The sequence below is a fragment of the Prionailurus viverrinus genome, chromosome B2 (assembly GCF_022837055.1).
Source record: "Prionailurus viverrinus isolate Anna chromosome B2, UM_Priviv_1.0, whole genome shotgun sequence".
NCBI lineage: Eukaryota > Metazoa > Chordata > Mammalia > Carnivora > Felidae > Prionailurus > Prionailurus viverrinus.
Genome location: NC_062565.1, coordinates 123163829 through 123179251, shown reverse-complemented (window position 1 = coordinate 123179251; position 15423 = coordinate 123163829). Strand labels below are relative to the sequence as shown.

Genomic DNA, 15423 nt, shown 5'->3' with positions numbered 1-15423 from the left:
TAAGTTAATTGATGAATAGATTTGGTGTGGTAATGAAATGTTTTCCCAAATCTAAGGTTGGGACATAATGGCTAGACAAAGGGATTTTTTTCTGCTTATCTATCTATCTATCTACCTACCTATCTATATCTATCAGCATTTTTGAGGCATAAAGGATAGGAATACTGGATGTTTGAAATGGTTGTATGGATGCTATGCTATGTTCATTGTTATGCACTATTCATTTGACAATGGATGGGTTACTTGATGGTTACCATCTTAATTAAAATGAAAACACATAGGAACTGCAACAGGTTTAAACACTAGCACAAGAAAATGAGGATCATAAGACTAGGAAAATATGGTGTCTGTTTTTGTTTGTTGTTTTTTTGTTTTTGTATTTTTGGCTTGTTTTTCAAGTCATGAGCAATCCTTGGTTATTATTACCTGATTATCTTGGATTATACATTACCAAGACCTTCCTATGCCTCTATCTTGCTGACTGCTTTTGAGTCATCTCACCAATAAGCTAGATGCCAATATTTGAATTAGCCAGAGAAAATGGAAGAAGCTAAAATGAATACTTTTGTTCTTTGCTAATAAGTGTTGTTCAAAGTTGGAATGGACAGGGTAAAATTTTGGTGAAAGTCAAATTTAAGGATTATTTTTATTTGTCTAAGCTACTGTTTTTTGTCCTATTTCAATAATTAACTGAAAGTTAATTAGACAGAGTTTAGTGATTGAAATAAGATCTAAACACTGTACCTAAAGCTTTACATTTTAAAAATGTTCACGTCATGATTTGGACTATTTCTCACTTTGAGGTTAAGTGCATCACTTGTATTCTCTGTACTAGTTTACTAACCTATAAAATGAAGAAAATAATATCCACTTCATTTCTTACTGGAATATTATATATTAAGAGTTTGTGAAAGGCATTGATGATACATCATCCTACAAGAACAAATTATTTTTCATTACAGTGTTGTAATTTTATTACAAATGCATTGTGGGTAACTGTAGATTAGTTCACATTTATAGTTCTCCCAGGCACTGTAAGAGCTTTGTGCTGTGATAGAAATTCTTCATAGTTTACTTACCTAACTTATCATTTCCAGTTTAGGAATTGCAGCGTGATTCTTACTTTTTCATTACATGTGCGTGAATACAAAGCACCCAATTCTATGTTATGCTGATGAACCAAGAAAAATTCTGAAATGCTCAGATACATGATTCCTGACTTACTGACAGTTAATAAGATAAAAACCTTTTTTTTGTCATCAAATGTTCCAATATACATGTATTATACCTGTCTATAAACCCATAAAAAAGCCTATAAGCCTCTGCAATATGCAACAAGAGACAGTCAGCAAGGCAACAGAAGAACAGCAAGTCCATAGAACATCCACATACTTAATATATCTAAAACGAGAAGTCTTCTTACCTAGCATGCAAACACATTTGACATTCTGATCAGGGTTTTCAAACAAGATTTCACCACACCTCTGAAAGAGAAAGAAAGCCATAATTATTTTCAGATTTTATATCAGTGTTCCCAAGGTAATGTGTCTATGCAACCTGACATCAGCATAACATTATTCTACTTCTCATGTTTTCCTTGGTTATCTGAGTCTAGGGACTTGTGTCATGAGTAGGGATTTTCCTGGTAGTAAAATACTTGAGATATTAAGTTGGGATGGATTGTTCCTTCATGCCTTATGCCTTTGCCTAGAGCTCATTTTGGGTGTTCCTCTGAGGAGTCATGGCCTGAGATGCATTCGGTGTCTAATGTTTTCTGTTTCAGTGGAAGATATGCAGTCTATTAGATCTAATAATTGGAGGTTAATCACTCTCAAAACTGGTCCTTCCTCAGATGGGAGTTATTCTAAACTACCCACTCTGCAATCAAACACACACATTGTTAAACACAAAACTAGGTGGCCTATACTTAACTCTCTGAACTTGAAAGAAACAAGTAAGGAAATGATGAAAAGGTGGTATTCATAATGCTCTTCCTGAACTCACAGACTCATGGAAATGGCAACTTTCTTACCTATATCTTATTTTTAACTTGCTTATTAAAATTTTTGTGCAAGGTAAACTCTGGAGACAACAATTAGCTCTTTAGGAATGGACTACACTTACGTGTATGACTGACAAGTGGTTAGTACCTGAATATGTAAATAAATCCTCCAAAATCAATACGAAAATCGCAAACAGTCCAATAGAAAAACAGATAAAGGAACTAGCAATGGATGGAAGAGGGGATCTAAATGGTCAGTAAACACACAGGATAAATTCAACCACACTAATAATCAAGAATGAGCAAATTAAAGATAAACTGAAGTCTATTTTGAATTCATCTGCATGGCAAAACATAAGAGTCTGGCAATAAAAACTGTTATTAAAAATGTAGAGAAGAAATGTAGAGCAAGGGGCACTTGTAAAATGATAAAATCACCTTGAAGAAAAATTTGCAAAATCTAGTCAAGTCAAAATGTACATATCCTATGACCTAGCAAGTTATCTTCTAAACTGACGACTGGAGAAATTTACACAAATAGCTTTAATGTTCAGCTACAAAACAGATAAATCTATTATTCACCACTGGAATACTACACAGTAGTTCAGATGAATGAATTAGAGTTATGTATACTTTAAAAACATATATTATGTATGTAACATGTACATGTAAACATATAATAATCAATTATATAACAATAATGTTTAAATCATGTGAAATATATAGTGTTCAAATCATACAAATACATATAATTTTCAAATCATGTAAAATACATAAAACTGTCTCCATTTTATATGAAGTTGAAGATAACCTAAAAATAGTACACATTATTTGTAGATATATTAATTTACAGAAAAAGCATAAAAACAGGTGATGAATAATGAACATCAAACTCAGGGTTGGGGGAAGATATGCAGAGGATATACATTCTTCATTCATAATTGTGAAAGGCAGGTTGAGAGGGAAAAGGACAACTCAATTACATACATTCAAACCAATCCATTTTCTGGGATGACCTACATCATGCACAGAGAGATGGACATTTGGCTCAGGGCCATGAAAAGGAAGCAAGCTGTTCCAGTGAATCAAGAGAATGGACTGCAGAGAGGACAGGTTGGTTGTTCCTGAAGGTGGTAAGAGGTCAAGGAATACTAGATGGAAAGTCTGTATCGTGAGCTTTTTTTCCTGGTTACTCTGCTGACCTACATATCATGTGATATTTATCATGCTATTTAATCTCTTCATGCTTCATTTCTTTGTAAGTAACATGGGGATGCTAATATATGCCACAAAGTCATATGCGAGAGCAAATGTGAGGATTAACAACCCGTGGCATCTGACCCAACTGTCTTTCCTGTTTTGCTTGTGTTTTGGCAAAGGTTGAACCCATTCAAATTGCTAGGATCCATTTCCGAATTACCTGCTTTTTTTAAAGTGGTGTTTTTATGACCTGAAAGAATTAATCGTCTTTAAATGAAAGATCAGAGGTTTCGAAAATATTTTCAACTTCTTGGCAAAGCAAAGTGTTAAGAAGCTCTATTAATCCATACTCTGAGTCCTACAAGGAACGAATTCTGGAGTGCTCCCTTACCCTTTGTCAATGGCAAAGCCCACACACGTGCTGGGATACAACTTTCCTTCTTTCATTGCAGGGGATGGAAGCAGATGGTAGGTGGAGGTTGCATGATTTCCCAAGGCTACCCTAACCCAAGGCTAACCTTATATATATGGCCCTTACAGAGGCAGATGGGTGTGGGTGTGGGTGTGGGTGTGGGTGTGGGTGTGGGTGTGGGTGTGGGTAAGGGTGGTGCCATGGGTCTCGTTCTTTTTCCTAGACATAAATAAATCCAGAAGTTTCTGCAACTCCTGGAGCATGCATTCCTAACAGTCATGGCCTGCCTGGGTTCACTGACCACACAAGCTAATGACCAAGCATCAAGTGCAGGTGCGGTGGCCCTTCTGATGATGATGAAGCATTCCTCTTCCTTCTGTCTTCATCTCCCTGGCCGTCTGGGAAATGGCTGAGGCACCTCTGACTAGTTCTTTAACTGCTCTGCTTTGTAAAATTACCTGATGATGGTAACAGATTTTAAAGCATGCCCAGAAGGGAATCTGTTGTTCTCAGAACTTGAAAGAAACCAGATTCTTTCCAGTGCTTTTTCTCATTGATGCCAGTGTTTAAAGGGCCTTGGCTGCCAGGCTCATGCTTGCTGTGAAACCTAGGGCAATGACCCAGTTTAAGAGATTAATTGGGCTAAGCCACGGGGTCCGAGTCTCAGAAAACTGCAGGATCTTCCATGGGGGAAGGTCTCATGCCCTCTTGGGTTCTCAGGTGCTGCAGCTGTCTTTCCTCATGGCTCTACCTGGTCACACATGCTGGGACTTCTCATTCCAGCTCACTGCTGCTGGATGATCCTGACTTTGACCTGGTTCTGATCACCAGGCTTCTGCCTCCTTCTCAAGATCCCATCTCTTCATCGGATCTCCAGTTTTGTTTTGTTTTTGTGCCTCATATACTAATTTCAACTCTCCTTGTTTGTGTCCTTCTCTCCCAGTTAATACTGACCCAAATAATAGGGCATAATTATTGAAATCCCTCGCCAAGGGGCTGGACCCTCCTGGCATACAGTCTTCTACAGCACATAGGATATGCTGCACGTGAACTCATGTATGTAATGCCTGTTAACCGCATAGATATGAAGAATCAAACCACTTTCACTGTTAGTGCTCCTAACATGCCTCATTATGTAATTCTGGTGTCTTATACGTACAAGACACTTAAAGAAGATTTGTGGGCTAGCTAACATTGATTTAGCCCATACTATGAGATAAGCATTGTTCTAAGTGTTGTACATCTACCATCTTATACTTTCATTATTGTCTTTTAAGAGAGTAGAAAATTGAGGCACAGAGAGTGCCACTCACTGTAGAGGACTCCTCTCCAGTAAGTGACAGAATGAAAGCTGACAGCTTACCCAATGCTTGACTAGTATACGCAGATTCTTAAATATTGGCTATTGTTTATCTACTCACTGCCTGGGTCAAATAGACTATGTCTGCTTACATCCCCTCCTCTCGCTCATTAGCCACTGACTATTTGCCTGAGTTGCAACCTATTAGAGCATAGGTTTTGTATTAGACTAATCTAAGTTCAAATCCTATTTCTGCATTCACTTACCAACTATACTATCATGGAAAATTTATTTAGTTTTGTCAAACTTCCTTTCTCATTTGTAAAAAAAAAGTCAAGCTTATCTACATCATAGTATCATCATAAGTTTAGTTTTAATTCATTGTGAACAAGAATGTACCAATTTAAATTTCTGTAGATGAGACCATAATACAAAAATACAAATTAATAAATCTAACTTATTCCATAAAGTATATTTGAATTCTCATATTATTATTTAGGATTAAAAATAAAGAAATAATTCTAATTTAAAAAGTCAGAATACTTCACAATTTGGTTGCTAATTCCTATGTATTAAAATATTTCTATGTTAAATCTAAAATTTACCTTTAAGTCAGGAAGAAAAAGATGATGTTATATATTAATATATAAATATAATATATAAATATATAAAATGCCACATCTATATTAGTAGTTTTAATTAAAAATATTTAATTTCCATTAGTTAGATCACATGTTTCAGCAAAATGTGAAATAAAATATATTTCTTTTTTTTTTTTTCTTTTTTTTTTTTATGAAATTTATTGACAAATTGGTTTCCATACAACACCCAGTGCTCATCCCAAAAGGTGCCCTCCTCAATACCCATCACCCACCCTCTCCTCCCTCCCACCCCCCATCAACCCTCAGTTTGTTCTCAGTTTTTAAGTCTCTTATGCTTTGGCTCTCTCCCATTCTAACCTCTTTTTTTTTTTTCCTTCCCCTCCCCCATGGGTTCCTGTTAAGTTTCTCAGGATCCACATAAGAGTGAAACCATATGGTATCTGTCTTTCTCTGTATGGCTTATTTCACTTAGCATCACACACTCCAGTTCCATCCACGTTGCTACAAAAGGCCATATTTCATTTTTTCTCATTGCCACGTAATATTCCATTGTGTATATAAACCACAATTTCTTTATCCATTCATCAGTTGATGGACATTTAGGCTCTTTCCATAATTTGGCTATTGTTGAGAGTGCTGCTATGAACATTGGGGTACAAGTGGCCCTATGCATCAGTGCTCCTGTATCCCTTGGATAAATTCCTAGCAGTGCTATTGCTGGGTCATAGGGTAGGTCTATTTTTAATTTTCTGAGGAACCTCCACACTGCTTTCCAGAGCGGCTGCACCAATTTGCATTCCCACCAACAGTGCAAGAGGGTTCCCGTTTCTCCACATCCTCTCCAGCATCTATAGTCTCCGGATTTGTTCATTTTGGCCACTCTGACTGGCGTGAGGTGATACCTGAGTGTGGTTTTGATTTGTATTTCCCTGATAAGGAGCGACGCTGAACATCTTTTCATGTGCCTGTTGGCCATCCGGATGTCTTCTTTAGAGAAGTGTCTATTCATGTTTTCTGCCCATTTCTTCACTGGGTTATTTGTTTTTCGGGTGTGGAGTTTGGTGAGCTCTTTATAGATTTTGGATACTAGCCCTTTGTCCGATATGTCATTTGCGAATATCTTTTCCCATTCCGTTGGTTGCCTTTTAGTTTTGTTGGTTGTTTCCTTTGCTGTGCGGAAGCTTTTTATCTTCATAAGGTCCCAGTAATTCACTTTTGCTTTTAATTCCCTTGCCTTTGGGGATGTGTCGAGTAAGAGATTGCTACGGCTGAGGTCAGAGAGGTCTTTTCCTGCTTTCTCCTCTAAGGTTTTGATGGTTTCCTGTCTCACATTTAGGTCCTTTATCCATTTTGAGTTTATTTTTGTGAATGGTGTGAGAAAGTGGTCTAGTTTCAACCTTCTGCATGTTGCTGTCCAGTTCTCCCAGCACCATTTGTTAAAGAGGCTGTCTTTTTTCCATTGGATGTTCTTTCCTGCTTTGTCAAAGATGAGTTGGCCATACGTTTGTGGGTCTAGTTCTGGGGTTTCTATTCTATTCCATTGGTCTATGTGTCTGTTTTGGTGCCAATACCATGCTGTCTTGATGATGACAGCTTTGTAGTAGAGGCTAAAGTCTGGGATTGTGATGCCTCCTGCTTTGGTCTTCTTCTTCAAAATTCCTTTGGCTATTCGGGGCCTTTTGTGGTTCCATATGAATTTTAGGATTGCTTGTTCTAGTTTCGAGAAGAATGCTGGTGCAATTTTGATTGGGATTGCATTGAATGTGTAGATAGCTTTGGGTAGTATTGACATTTTGACAATATTTATTTTTCCAATCCATGAGCAGGGAATGTCTTTTCATTTCTTTAAATCTTCTTCAATTTCCTTCATAAGCTTTCTATAGTTTTCAGCATACAGATCCTTTACATCTTTGGTTAGATTTATTCCTAGGTATTTTATGCTTCTTGGTGCAATTGTGAATGGGATCAGTTTCTTTATTTGTCTTTCTGTTGCTTCATTGTTAGTGTATAAGAATGCAACTGATTTCTGTACATTGATTTTGTATCCTGCAACTTTGCTGAATTCCTGTATCAGTTCTAGCAGACTTTTGGTGGAGTCTATCGGATTTTCCATGTATAATATCATGTCATCTGCAAAAAGCGAAAGCTTGACTTCATCTTTGCCAATTTTGATGCCTTTGATTTCCTTTTGTTGTCTGATTGCTGATGCTAGAACTTCCAGCACTATGTTAAACAGCAGCGGTGAGAGTGGGCATCCTTGTCGTGTTCCTGATCTCAGGGAAAAAGCTCTCAGTTTTTCCCCGTTGAGGATGATGTTAGCTGTGGGCTTTTCATAAATGGCTTTTATGATCTTTAAGTATGTTCCTTCTATCCCGACTTTCTCAAGGGTTTTTATTAAGAAAGGGTGCTGGATTTTGTCGAAGGCCTTTTCTGCATCGATTGACAGGATCATATGGTTCTTCTCTTTTTTTTTGTTAATGTGATGTATCACGTTGATTGATTTGCGAATGTTGAACCAGCCCTGCATCCCAGGAATGAATCCCACTTGGTCATGGTGAATAATTCTTTTTATATGCCGTTGAATTCGATTTGCTAGTACCTTATTGAGAATTTTTGCATCCATATTCATCAGGGATATTGGCCTGTAGTTCTCTTTTTTTACTGGGTCTCTGTCTGGTTTAGGAATCAAAGTAATACTGGCTTCATAGAATGAGTCTGGAAGTTTTCCTTCCCTTTCTATTTCTTGGAATAGCTTGAGAAGGATAGGTATTATCTCTGCTTTAAACGTCTGGTAGAACTCCCCTGGGAAGCCATCTGGTCCTGGACTCTTATTTGTTGGGAGATTTTTGATAACCGATTCAATTTCTTCACTGGTTATGGGTCTGTTCAAGCTTTCTATTTCCTCCTGATTGAGTTTTGGAAGAGTGTGGGTGTTCAGGAATTTGTCCATTTCTTCCAGGTTGTCCAATTTGTTGGCATATAATTTTTCTTAGTATTCCCTGATAATTGCTTGTATCTCTGAGGGATTGGTTGTAATCATTCCATTTTCATTCATGATTTTATCTATTTGGGTCATCTCCCTTTTCTTTTTGAGAAGCCTGGCTAGAGGTTTGTCAATTTTGTTTATTTTTTCAAAAAACCAACTCTTGGTTTCGTTGATCTGCTCTACAGTTTTTTTAGTTTCTATATTGTTTATTTCTGCTCTGATCTTTATTATTTCTCTTCTTCTGCTGGGTTTAGGCTGCCTTTGCTGTTCTGCTTCTATTTCCTTTAGGTGTGCTGTTAGATTTTGTATTTGGGATTTTTCTTGTTTCTTGAGATAGGCCTGGATTGCAATGTATTTTCCTCTCAGGACTGCCTTTGCTGCGTCCCAAAGCGTTTGGATTGTTGTATTTTCATTTTCGTTTGTTTCCATATATTTTTTAATTTCTTCTCTAATTGTCTGGTTGGCCCACTCATTCGTTAGTAGGGTGTTCTTTAACCTCCATGCTTTTGGAGGTTTTCCAGACTTTTTCCTGTGGTTGATTTCAAGCTTCATAGCATTGTGGTCTGAAAGTAAGCATGGTATAATTTCAATTCTTGTAAACTTATGAAGGGCTGTTTTGTGACCCAGTATATGATCTATCTTGGAGAATGTTCCATGTGCACTCGAGAAGAAAGTATATTCTGTTGCTTTGGGATGCAGAGTTCTAAATATATCTGTCAAGTCCATCTGATCCAATGTGTCATTCAGGGCCCTTGTTTCTTTATTGACCGTGTGTCTAGATGATCTATCCATTTCTGTAAGTGGTGTATTAAAGTCCCCTGCAATTACCACATTCTTATCAATAAGGTTGCTTATGTTTATGAGTAATTGTTTTATATATTTGGGGGCTCCGGTATTCGGTGCATAGACATTTATAATTGTTAGCTCTTCCTGATGGATAGACCCTGTAACTATTATATAATGTCCTTCTTCATCTCTTGTTACAGCCTTTAATTTAAAGTCTAGTTTGTCTGATATAAGTATGGCTACTCCAGCTTTCTTTTGGCTTCCAGTCGCATGATAAATAGTTCTCCATCCCCTCACTCTCAATCTAAAGGTGTCCTCAGGTCTAAAATGAGTCTCTTGTAGACAGCAAATAGATGGGTCTTGGTTTTTTATCCATTCTGATACCCTATGTCTTTTGGTTGGCACATTTAATCCATTTACATTCAGTGTTATTATAGAAAGATACGGGTTTAGAGTCATTGTGATGTCTGTATGTTTTATGCTTATAGTGATGTCTCTGGGACTTTGTCTCACAGGGTCCCCCTTAGGATCTCTTGTAGGGCTGGTTTAGTGGTGACAAATTCCTTCAGTTTTTGTTTGTTTGGGAAGACCTTTATCTCTCCTTCTATTCTAAATGACAGACTTGCTGGATAAAGGATTCTCGGCTGCATATTTTTTCTGTCTAGCACCCTGAAAATCTCGTGCCAATTCTTTCTGGCCTGCCAAGTTTCAAAAGAGAGATCAGTCACGAGTCTTATAGGTCTCCCTTTATATGTGAGGGCACGTTTACCCCTTGCTGCTTTCAGAATTTTCTCTTTATCCTTGTATTTTGCCAGTTTCACTATGATATGTCGTGCAGAAGATCGATTCAAGTTACGTCTGAAGGGAGTTCTCTGTGCCTCTTGGATTTCAATGCCTTTTTCCTTCCCCAGTTCAGGGAAGTTCTCAGCTATGATTTCTTCAAGTACCCCTTCAGCACCTTTCCCTCTCTCTTCCTCCTCTGGGATACCAATTATGCGTATATTATTTCTTTTTAGTGTATCACTTAGTTCTCTAATTTTCCCCTCATACTCCTGGATTTTTTTATCTCTCTTTTTCTCAGCTTCCTCTTTTTCCATAACTTTATCTTCTAGTTCACCTATTCTCTCCTCTGCCTCTTCAAGCCGAGCTGTGGTGGTTTCCATTTTGTTATGCATTTCGTTTAAAGCGTTTTTCAGCTCCTCGTGACTGTTCCTTAGTCCCTTGATCTCTGTAGCAAGAGATTCTCTGCTGTCCTGTATACTGTTTTCAAGCCCAGCGATTAATTTTATGACTATTATTCTAAATTCACTTTCTGTTATGTTATTTAAGTCCTTTTTGATCAGCTCATTAGCTGTTGTTATTTCCTGAAGATTCTTCTGAGGGGAATTCTTCTGCTTGGTCATTTTGGATAGTCCCTGGCGTGGTGAGGACCTGCAGGGCACTTCCCCTGTGCTGTGGTGTATAACTGGAGTTGGTGGGCGGGGCCGCAGTCAGACCTGATGTCTGCCCCCAGCCCACCGCTGGGGCCACAGTCAGACTGGTGTGTGCCTTCTCTTCCCCTCTCCTAGGGGCGGGATTCACTGTGGGGTGGTGTGGCTCGTCTGGGCTACTTGCACCCTGCCAGGCTTGTGATGCTGGGGATCTGGCGTATTAGCTGGGGTGGGTAGGCAAGGTGCTCGGGGGCAGGAGGGGCAGGTTTAGCTAGCTTCTCCTCAGGTGATCCACTTCAGGAGGGGCCCTGTGGCAGCGGGAGGGAGTCAGATCCGCTGCCGGAGGTTTGGCTCCGCAGAAGCGCAGAGTTGGGTGTTTGCGCGGAGCGAGCAAGTTCCCTGGCAGGAACCGGTTCCCTTTGGGATTTCGGCTGGGGGATGGGCGGGGGAGATGGCGCTGGCGAGCGCCTTTGTTCCCCACCAAACTGAGCTCTGTTGTCAGGGGGCTCAGCAGCTCTCCCTCTGGTTGTCCTCCAGCCTTCCCGCTTTCTGAGCAGAGCTGTTAACTTATGACCTCCCAGACGCTAAGTCGCGCTTGTTGTGGGAACACAGTCCGTCAGGCCCCTCCGCTTTTGCAAGCCAGACTCGGGGGCTCTGCTTGGCCGGCGAGCCGCCCCTCCGCCCCGGCTCCCTCCCGCCAGTCCGTGGAGCGCGCACCGCCTCGCCGCCCTTCCTACCCTCTTCCGTGGGCCTCTCGTCTGCGTTTGGCTCCGGCGACTCCATTCTGCTAATCCTCTGGCGGTTTTCTGGGTTATTTGGGCAGGTGTAGATGGAATCTAAGTGATCAGCAGGACGTGCGGTGAGCCCAGCGTCCTCCTAAGCCGCCATCTTGCCGCAACTCCAAAATATATTTCTTTTAAGTGAACTATATTTTTTCATTACTTCCACCTTAAAATTAGTTATGAAAAACTGCTATGAGGTGTAATTTTTAAAAATCACACTAAAGTATTCAGCACACCTCTTTTTCTTAAGGGAAAATTATATCTGAAATTAAAATATTTAAATATGAATCATAGTAACTATTGTACTCAAAAGAAATTTTAAAAAATTAAATAAAAAACATTAACGTTAGTGAAAAATTCATACATTGTTCAACTGGAAGCACTTCTAACATTCTTAAATCAGTTAATATTTTTCCTGCTTCAAATAAAATTGTGTGCTCTTTTTATTTTTCTGAATATTTCCAATCACTTGAATATCTTAGTCTCTCAGTGGGCCTCCAGCAATTAATCTTTTTAGGGCAGGTGTCTTAATATCTTTGGATGGGAGGAAACATTAGTAAACAAAACACAAAACAGAAATCCTCATTGGTTGGTGGTTTGGCCCACTGCCAGCTGAGTCAATAACTGTTTTCTGTAAGTAGGTAATGTTAAATGCTATCAGCAAATAATTAATAGGCTGTGATTCTTTGATTATTTTCTTCCCATAGTTATAGGGGTTTTTTTTGTTTTTTTTTTTTTTTTTTTTAAGCAGAAAGGCATTTATACATGAAACTAGGTGCTTATAAACGCATTGGAGGAGCAGGCTATAGGCTGGGCACCTAGAAATGAGTCTCAAAAATGCAGAATTGGCTTATGAGGGGAGCTGATGGTGGGCCACATTGGAAATGTGGAGACGCAAGAGGCAACACTGGAATTGTTAACTTCAAGACCACACCACCATGGCAATGATCCAAAGATTAGAAAGCTATTGGCATGATTGCCTTTTGATACCCACGGAGCCAGTGATGGAATGCTGGAAGCCACTGTAGAAATGCAGAAAGACCCAACATGCCCAAGTCTGTGCTTGATAGATCATTAAAACAAACACAACAAAAAGAGCCCCTGGTATATAACTAGATCTATTTTGGAAAAAAAAAAAAAAAAGTGATCAAAACTGAGTTTCCTGAGCTGAAGTGCTAACCATGGTTGCTTTTTGATGGAAAACGAAGCACATCTCATTTGTGCCAGGAGCGACGGAATCAACCTGCAGCAGGCAAGGCCCCAGCACAGGCTGCCTTCACCCCCCCTCTCACCCCCACCCCCACTCTCACGTCATTTCCAAGTTCTCGGATTCTGCAAGTTTCCCATTCAGGAATTAATTTCTCTAGTGAGGTTTTTAGTAAACAAGGCAAATGCCCGTATGTTGATGCCTCTGTTTTATTTGTTCGCCCCTGAACCTCAAAGTGTCTTGCATGATGACACTCCCGATGTTAATTAAATGAAAGAATGAATATTTCTTTACTGAAATTCTGGGGCACATGCTTGAAATTTGAGATTATCTGGGGTAGCGTGAAAAGAGAATGTTTTCTGGATGTTTATGTATACACACCAGTAAGTGCTGCCATTAGCTGCAGCCACATGACGTGGAACTGCGCGCAGTGATGAAGGGGAAACTTGACATTGAGAAGACATCTCATAATATCTGGGTCACTTTCCATCTCACATTTTCCCCCAACAATAAACAGAATGTTACTAATAAACCAGGCCCCAGAAGATAGGCCTGGAGAGAAAATGGTTTAGGTCTTTAGATCATAAAAAGATAGCTTCTGTTAAGAAACTGAACTCCCTAAAGTCTAACAAGAATCTAGAGGCTTGAAACTCCATTGTCTATCAAATGAGTTAATGAGTGAATGAATGAATGAAGAAACATTCAAAATTATTTATTGAGTGCCTACTCTGTGCAGGTACCGTACTGTAAGTGTGAATACAAAATCATATGAGTCTTAGGAACTCCAAATGTCCCCCAGAAGTTTATTGCTTAGTCTGAAGTCAGAACATAGGAGACTGTGGGTAACCTCAGTGGTGGGCCCCCAGCGCTGTCTGGGGCTATCACAGAATGCTTCCAGAAAGAGATAGCCACAGGTCTGATAGGAAGGAGTTGGCTGACAAAGGACAGGGCAGAGGTAGGTGCCAGTGCGAAGCCCTGAATCCCTGTTGGGACCCTTCAAGTAGCTGCTCAGGAGGAGACCAAATTGTGGTACATCAGGATAGAGGGCTTAATCAAAGTGGTAGTCACAGGTGAGATGAAAGATAAGTATGGGCCAACAGTGATTAAAAGAATTCTGGGCCCAGTTAGAGAGGCCCGACTGAATTTTGAAGAGCCAGGATGCCTAATAAATTCTTTTCGCATTGTAATAGATAATTACAACTTGGTGGTCCCAGATATCTCTCACCAATAGTATTGGCTACAATCTTTTGTTCATTTCCAGCTCCAAGAGGGCATACCAAGCCTGTGGTGTTCCTTATTCTTTTTTCTTAAATTATTACACAGAATGGCTATAGCCAAAAGAGCAGTCCCTAACCACTCAGTTGAAATCTCATGTGAGGCTGACTTCTGCTACTGCTAAAGCCATTAGCACCTACTGTTGAGCACATCACAATTTCCCCAGCCCTCAGAGGGTGCATTTCCAGGGTCTCCTACTTTACAGTGGCTACAGTCCCATCTCCCGTGTGGGTGGCACAGCCAGGCCTTAATCTCTAAAAACTGTGGCAGCCCTTGGTTCTTTGGTGCCAGAGGACGGCAGATTTGGAACTGGAGCTGATTTCAGCTCAAGCTCATGTTTTCCTTTCTAAGTTTTTCCAGTGAAAGAGCAGATTTCCATCCCGTTTCAGGCTGTTAAAACGTCAGACTAATAAGTTTTCAACAATCTGTCAGTGCAGATCTCCAGCAACAACCTGGCACTGTCTTCGAATTGGGGCCTCATCGTCCAACCCAACCTCAGCCAGTCAAAATAGGAGACACACTAGCAAAAGGAAAAAAAGATAATCACCTCGAGCTGAGTAGAAACTCTTAACAAATCCATTGTTGCCAACAGTCAACAGCAAATCTGTGGGCTATATTACCTGAGGTGACCCTTCAGGCAGGGCCATCCCTCATAAACCTCTAATTAGCTATGGTTAGAAGTGACTTGAAAGATATTAATGCTATTTCTATTGGAAAATGAGCCTACCAAGCTTTTAACAGCTTTGTTTTCTTCTTCAGTCAAAGAACAAAATGTTAACTCAATGGCGTATGCTTTCTATTAGAGAAGTGCCAGCAGCAGTAACGTCCAGAGAGTCTCTCAACATTTTATTACATACCCCTATTTTTAAATGTTTAAAAACTACTCATTATGAACAAAAACTTGGAAAACCTGGTTTTAGCCCAAGAGTAATTTTGTTGTTGTTGTTATTAAGCAAACATCCAGAATGCAGAACTGTGTTTTCTGTCATTTGAGCCATGGACAGTAGAGGGCACTAGAAAGGCTATATATCTAATGTGTAGTGGGACACCCGTATGGAGATCCTGGGGTCAGTTGATGCACAGGTTCAGAATTGCTGTGTATTATGTTGTGCTTTTCAGTATATGCAGGCTTTCTCCATGCACTTTTATTCTTGACTTCCATTGCACATATTGGAATACACACTGAATATCACATATTTCATTGTGTAAAACAATGGCTATAGCTTTTGATCAAGCACAGTTTTAGCAGAATCCGTACCTGTGGAACCCAATGGCATGCAGAATGTAACTGGGGTATCTCTTTAATGCACCCAGTTATAGCAACAGAGTGGGCATCATAGTCCAAGGTACTCTGGGAATCATTTTGATATGGGCTCTGAGAATTGTCCTATATCAGACACAAAAACGTATACCACAGATGTTGATAAAGATAGCAAAAATT

The 15423-nt window shown here is 39.6% G+C and overlaps 1 protein-coding gene across 6 annotated transcripts in view; it reads right to left on the bottom strand.

Moving 5' to 3' along the window:
* The window catches only part of PDE7B (phosphodiesterase 7B), a 584077-nt gene that overhangs the window by 208165 nt on the left and 360489 nt on the right, over nucleotides 1-15423 (bottom strand). For 5 of the 6 annotated variants that reach the window (XM_047860044.1, XM_047860045.1, XM_047860043.1 and 2 more), the window contains one exon: nucleotides 1424-1484. In XM_047860044.1, the coding sequence (XP_047716000.1) occupies nucleotides 1424-1430 (7 nt within the window). In that variant the 5' untranslated portion in view covers nucleotides 1431-1484. Of the gene's footprint in view, nucleotides 1-1423; nucleotides 1506-15423 lie in introns of those variants that run through there. The other variant, XM_047860042.1, reaches the window with a different exon arrangement.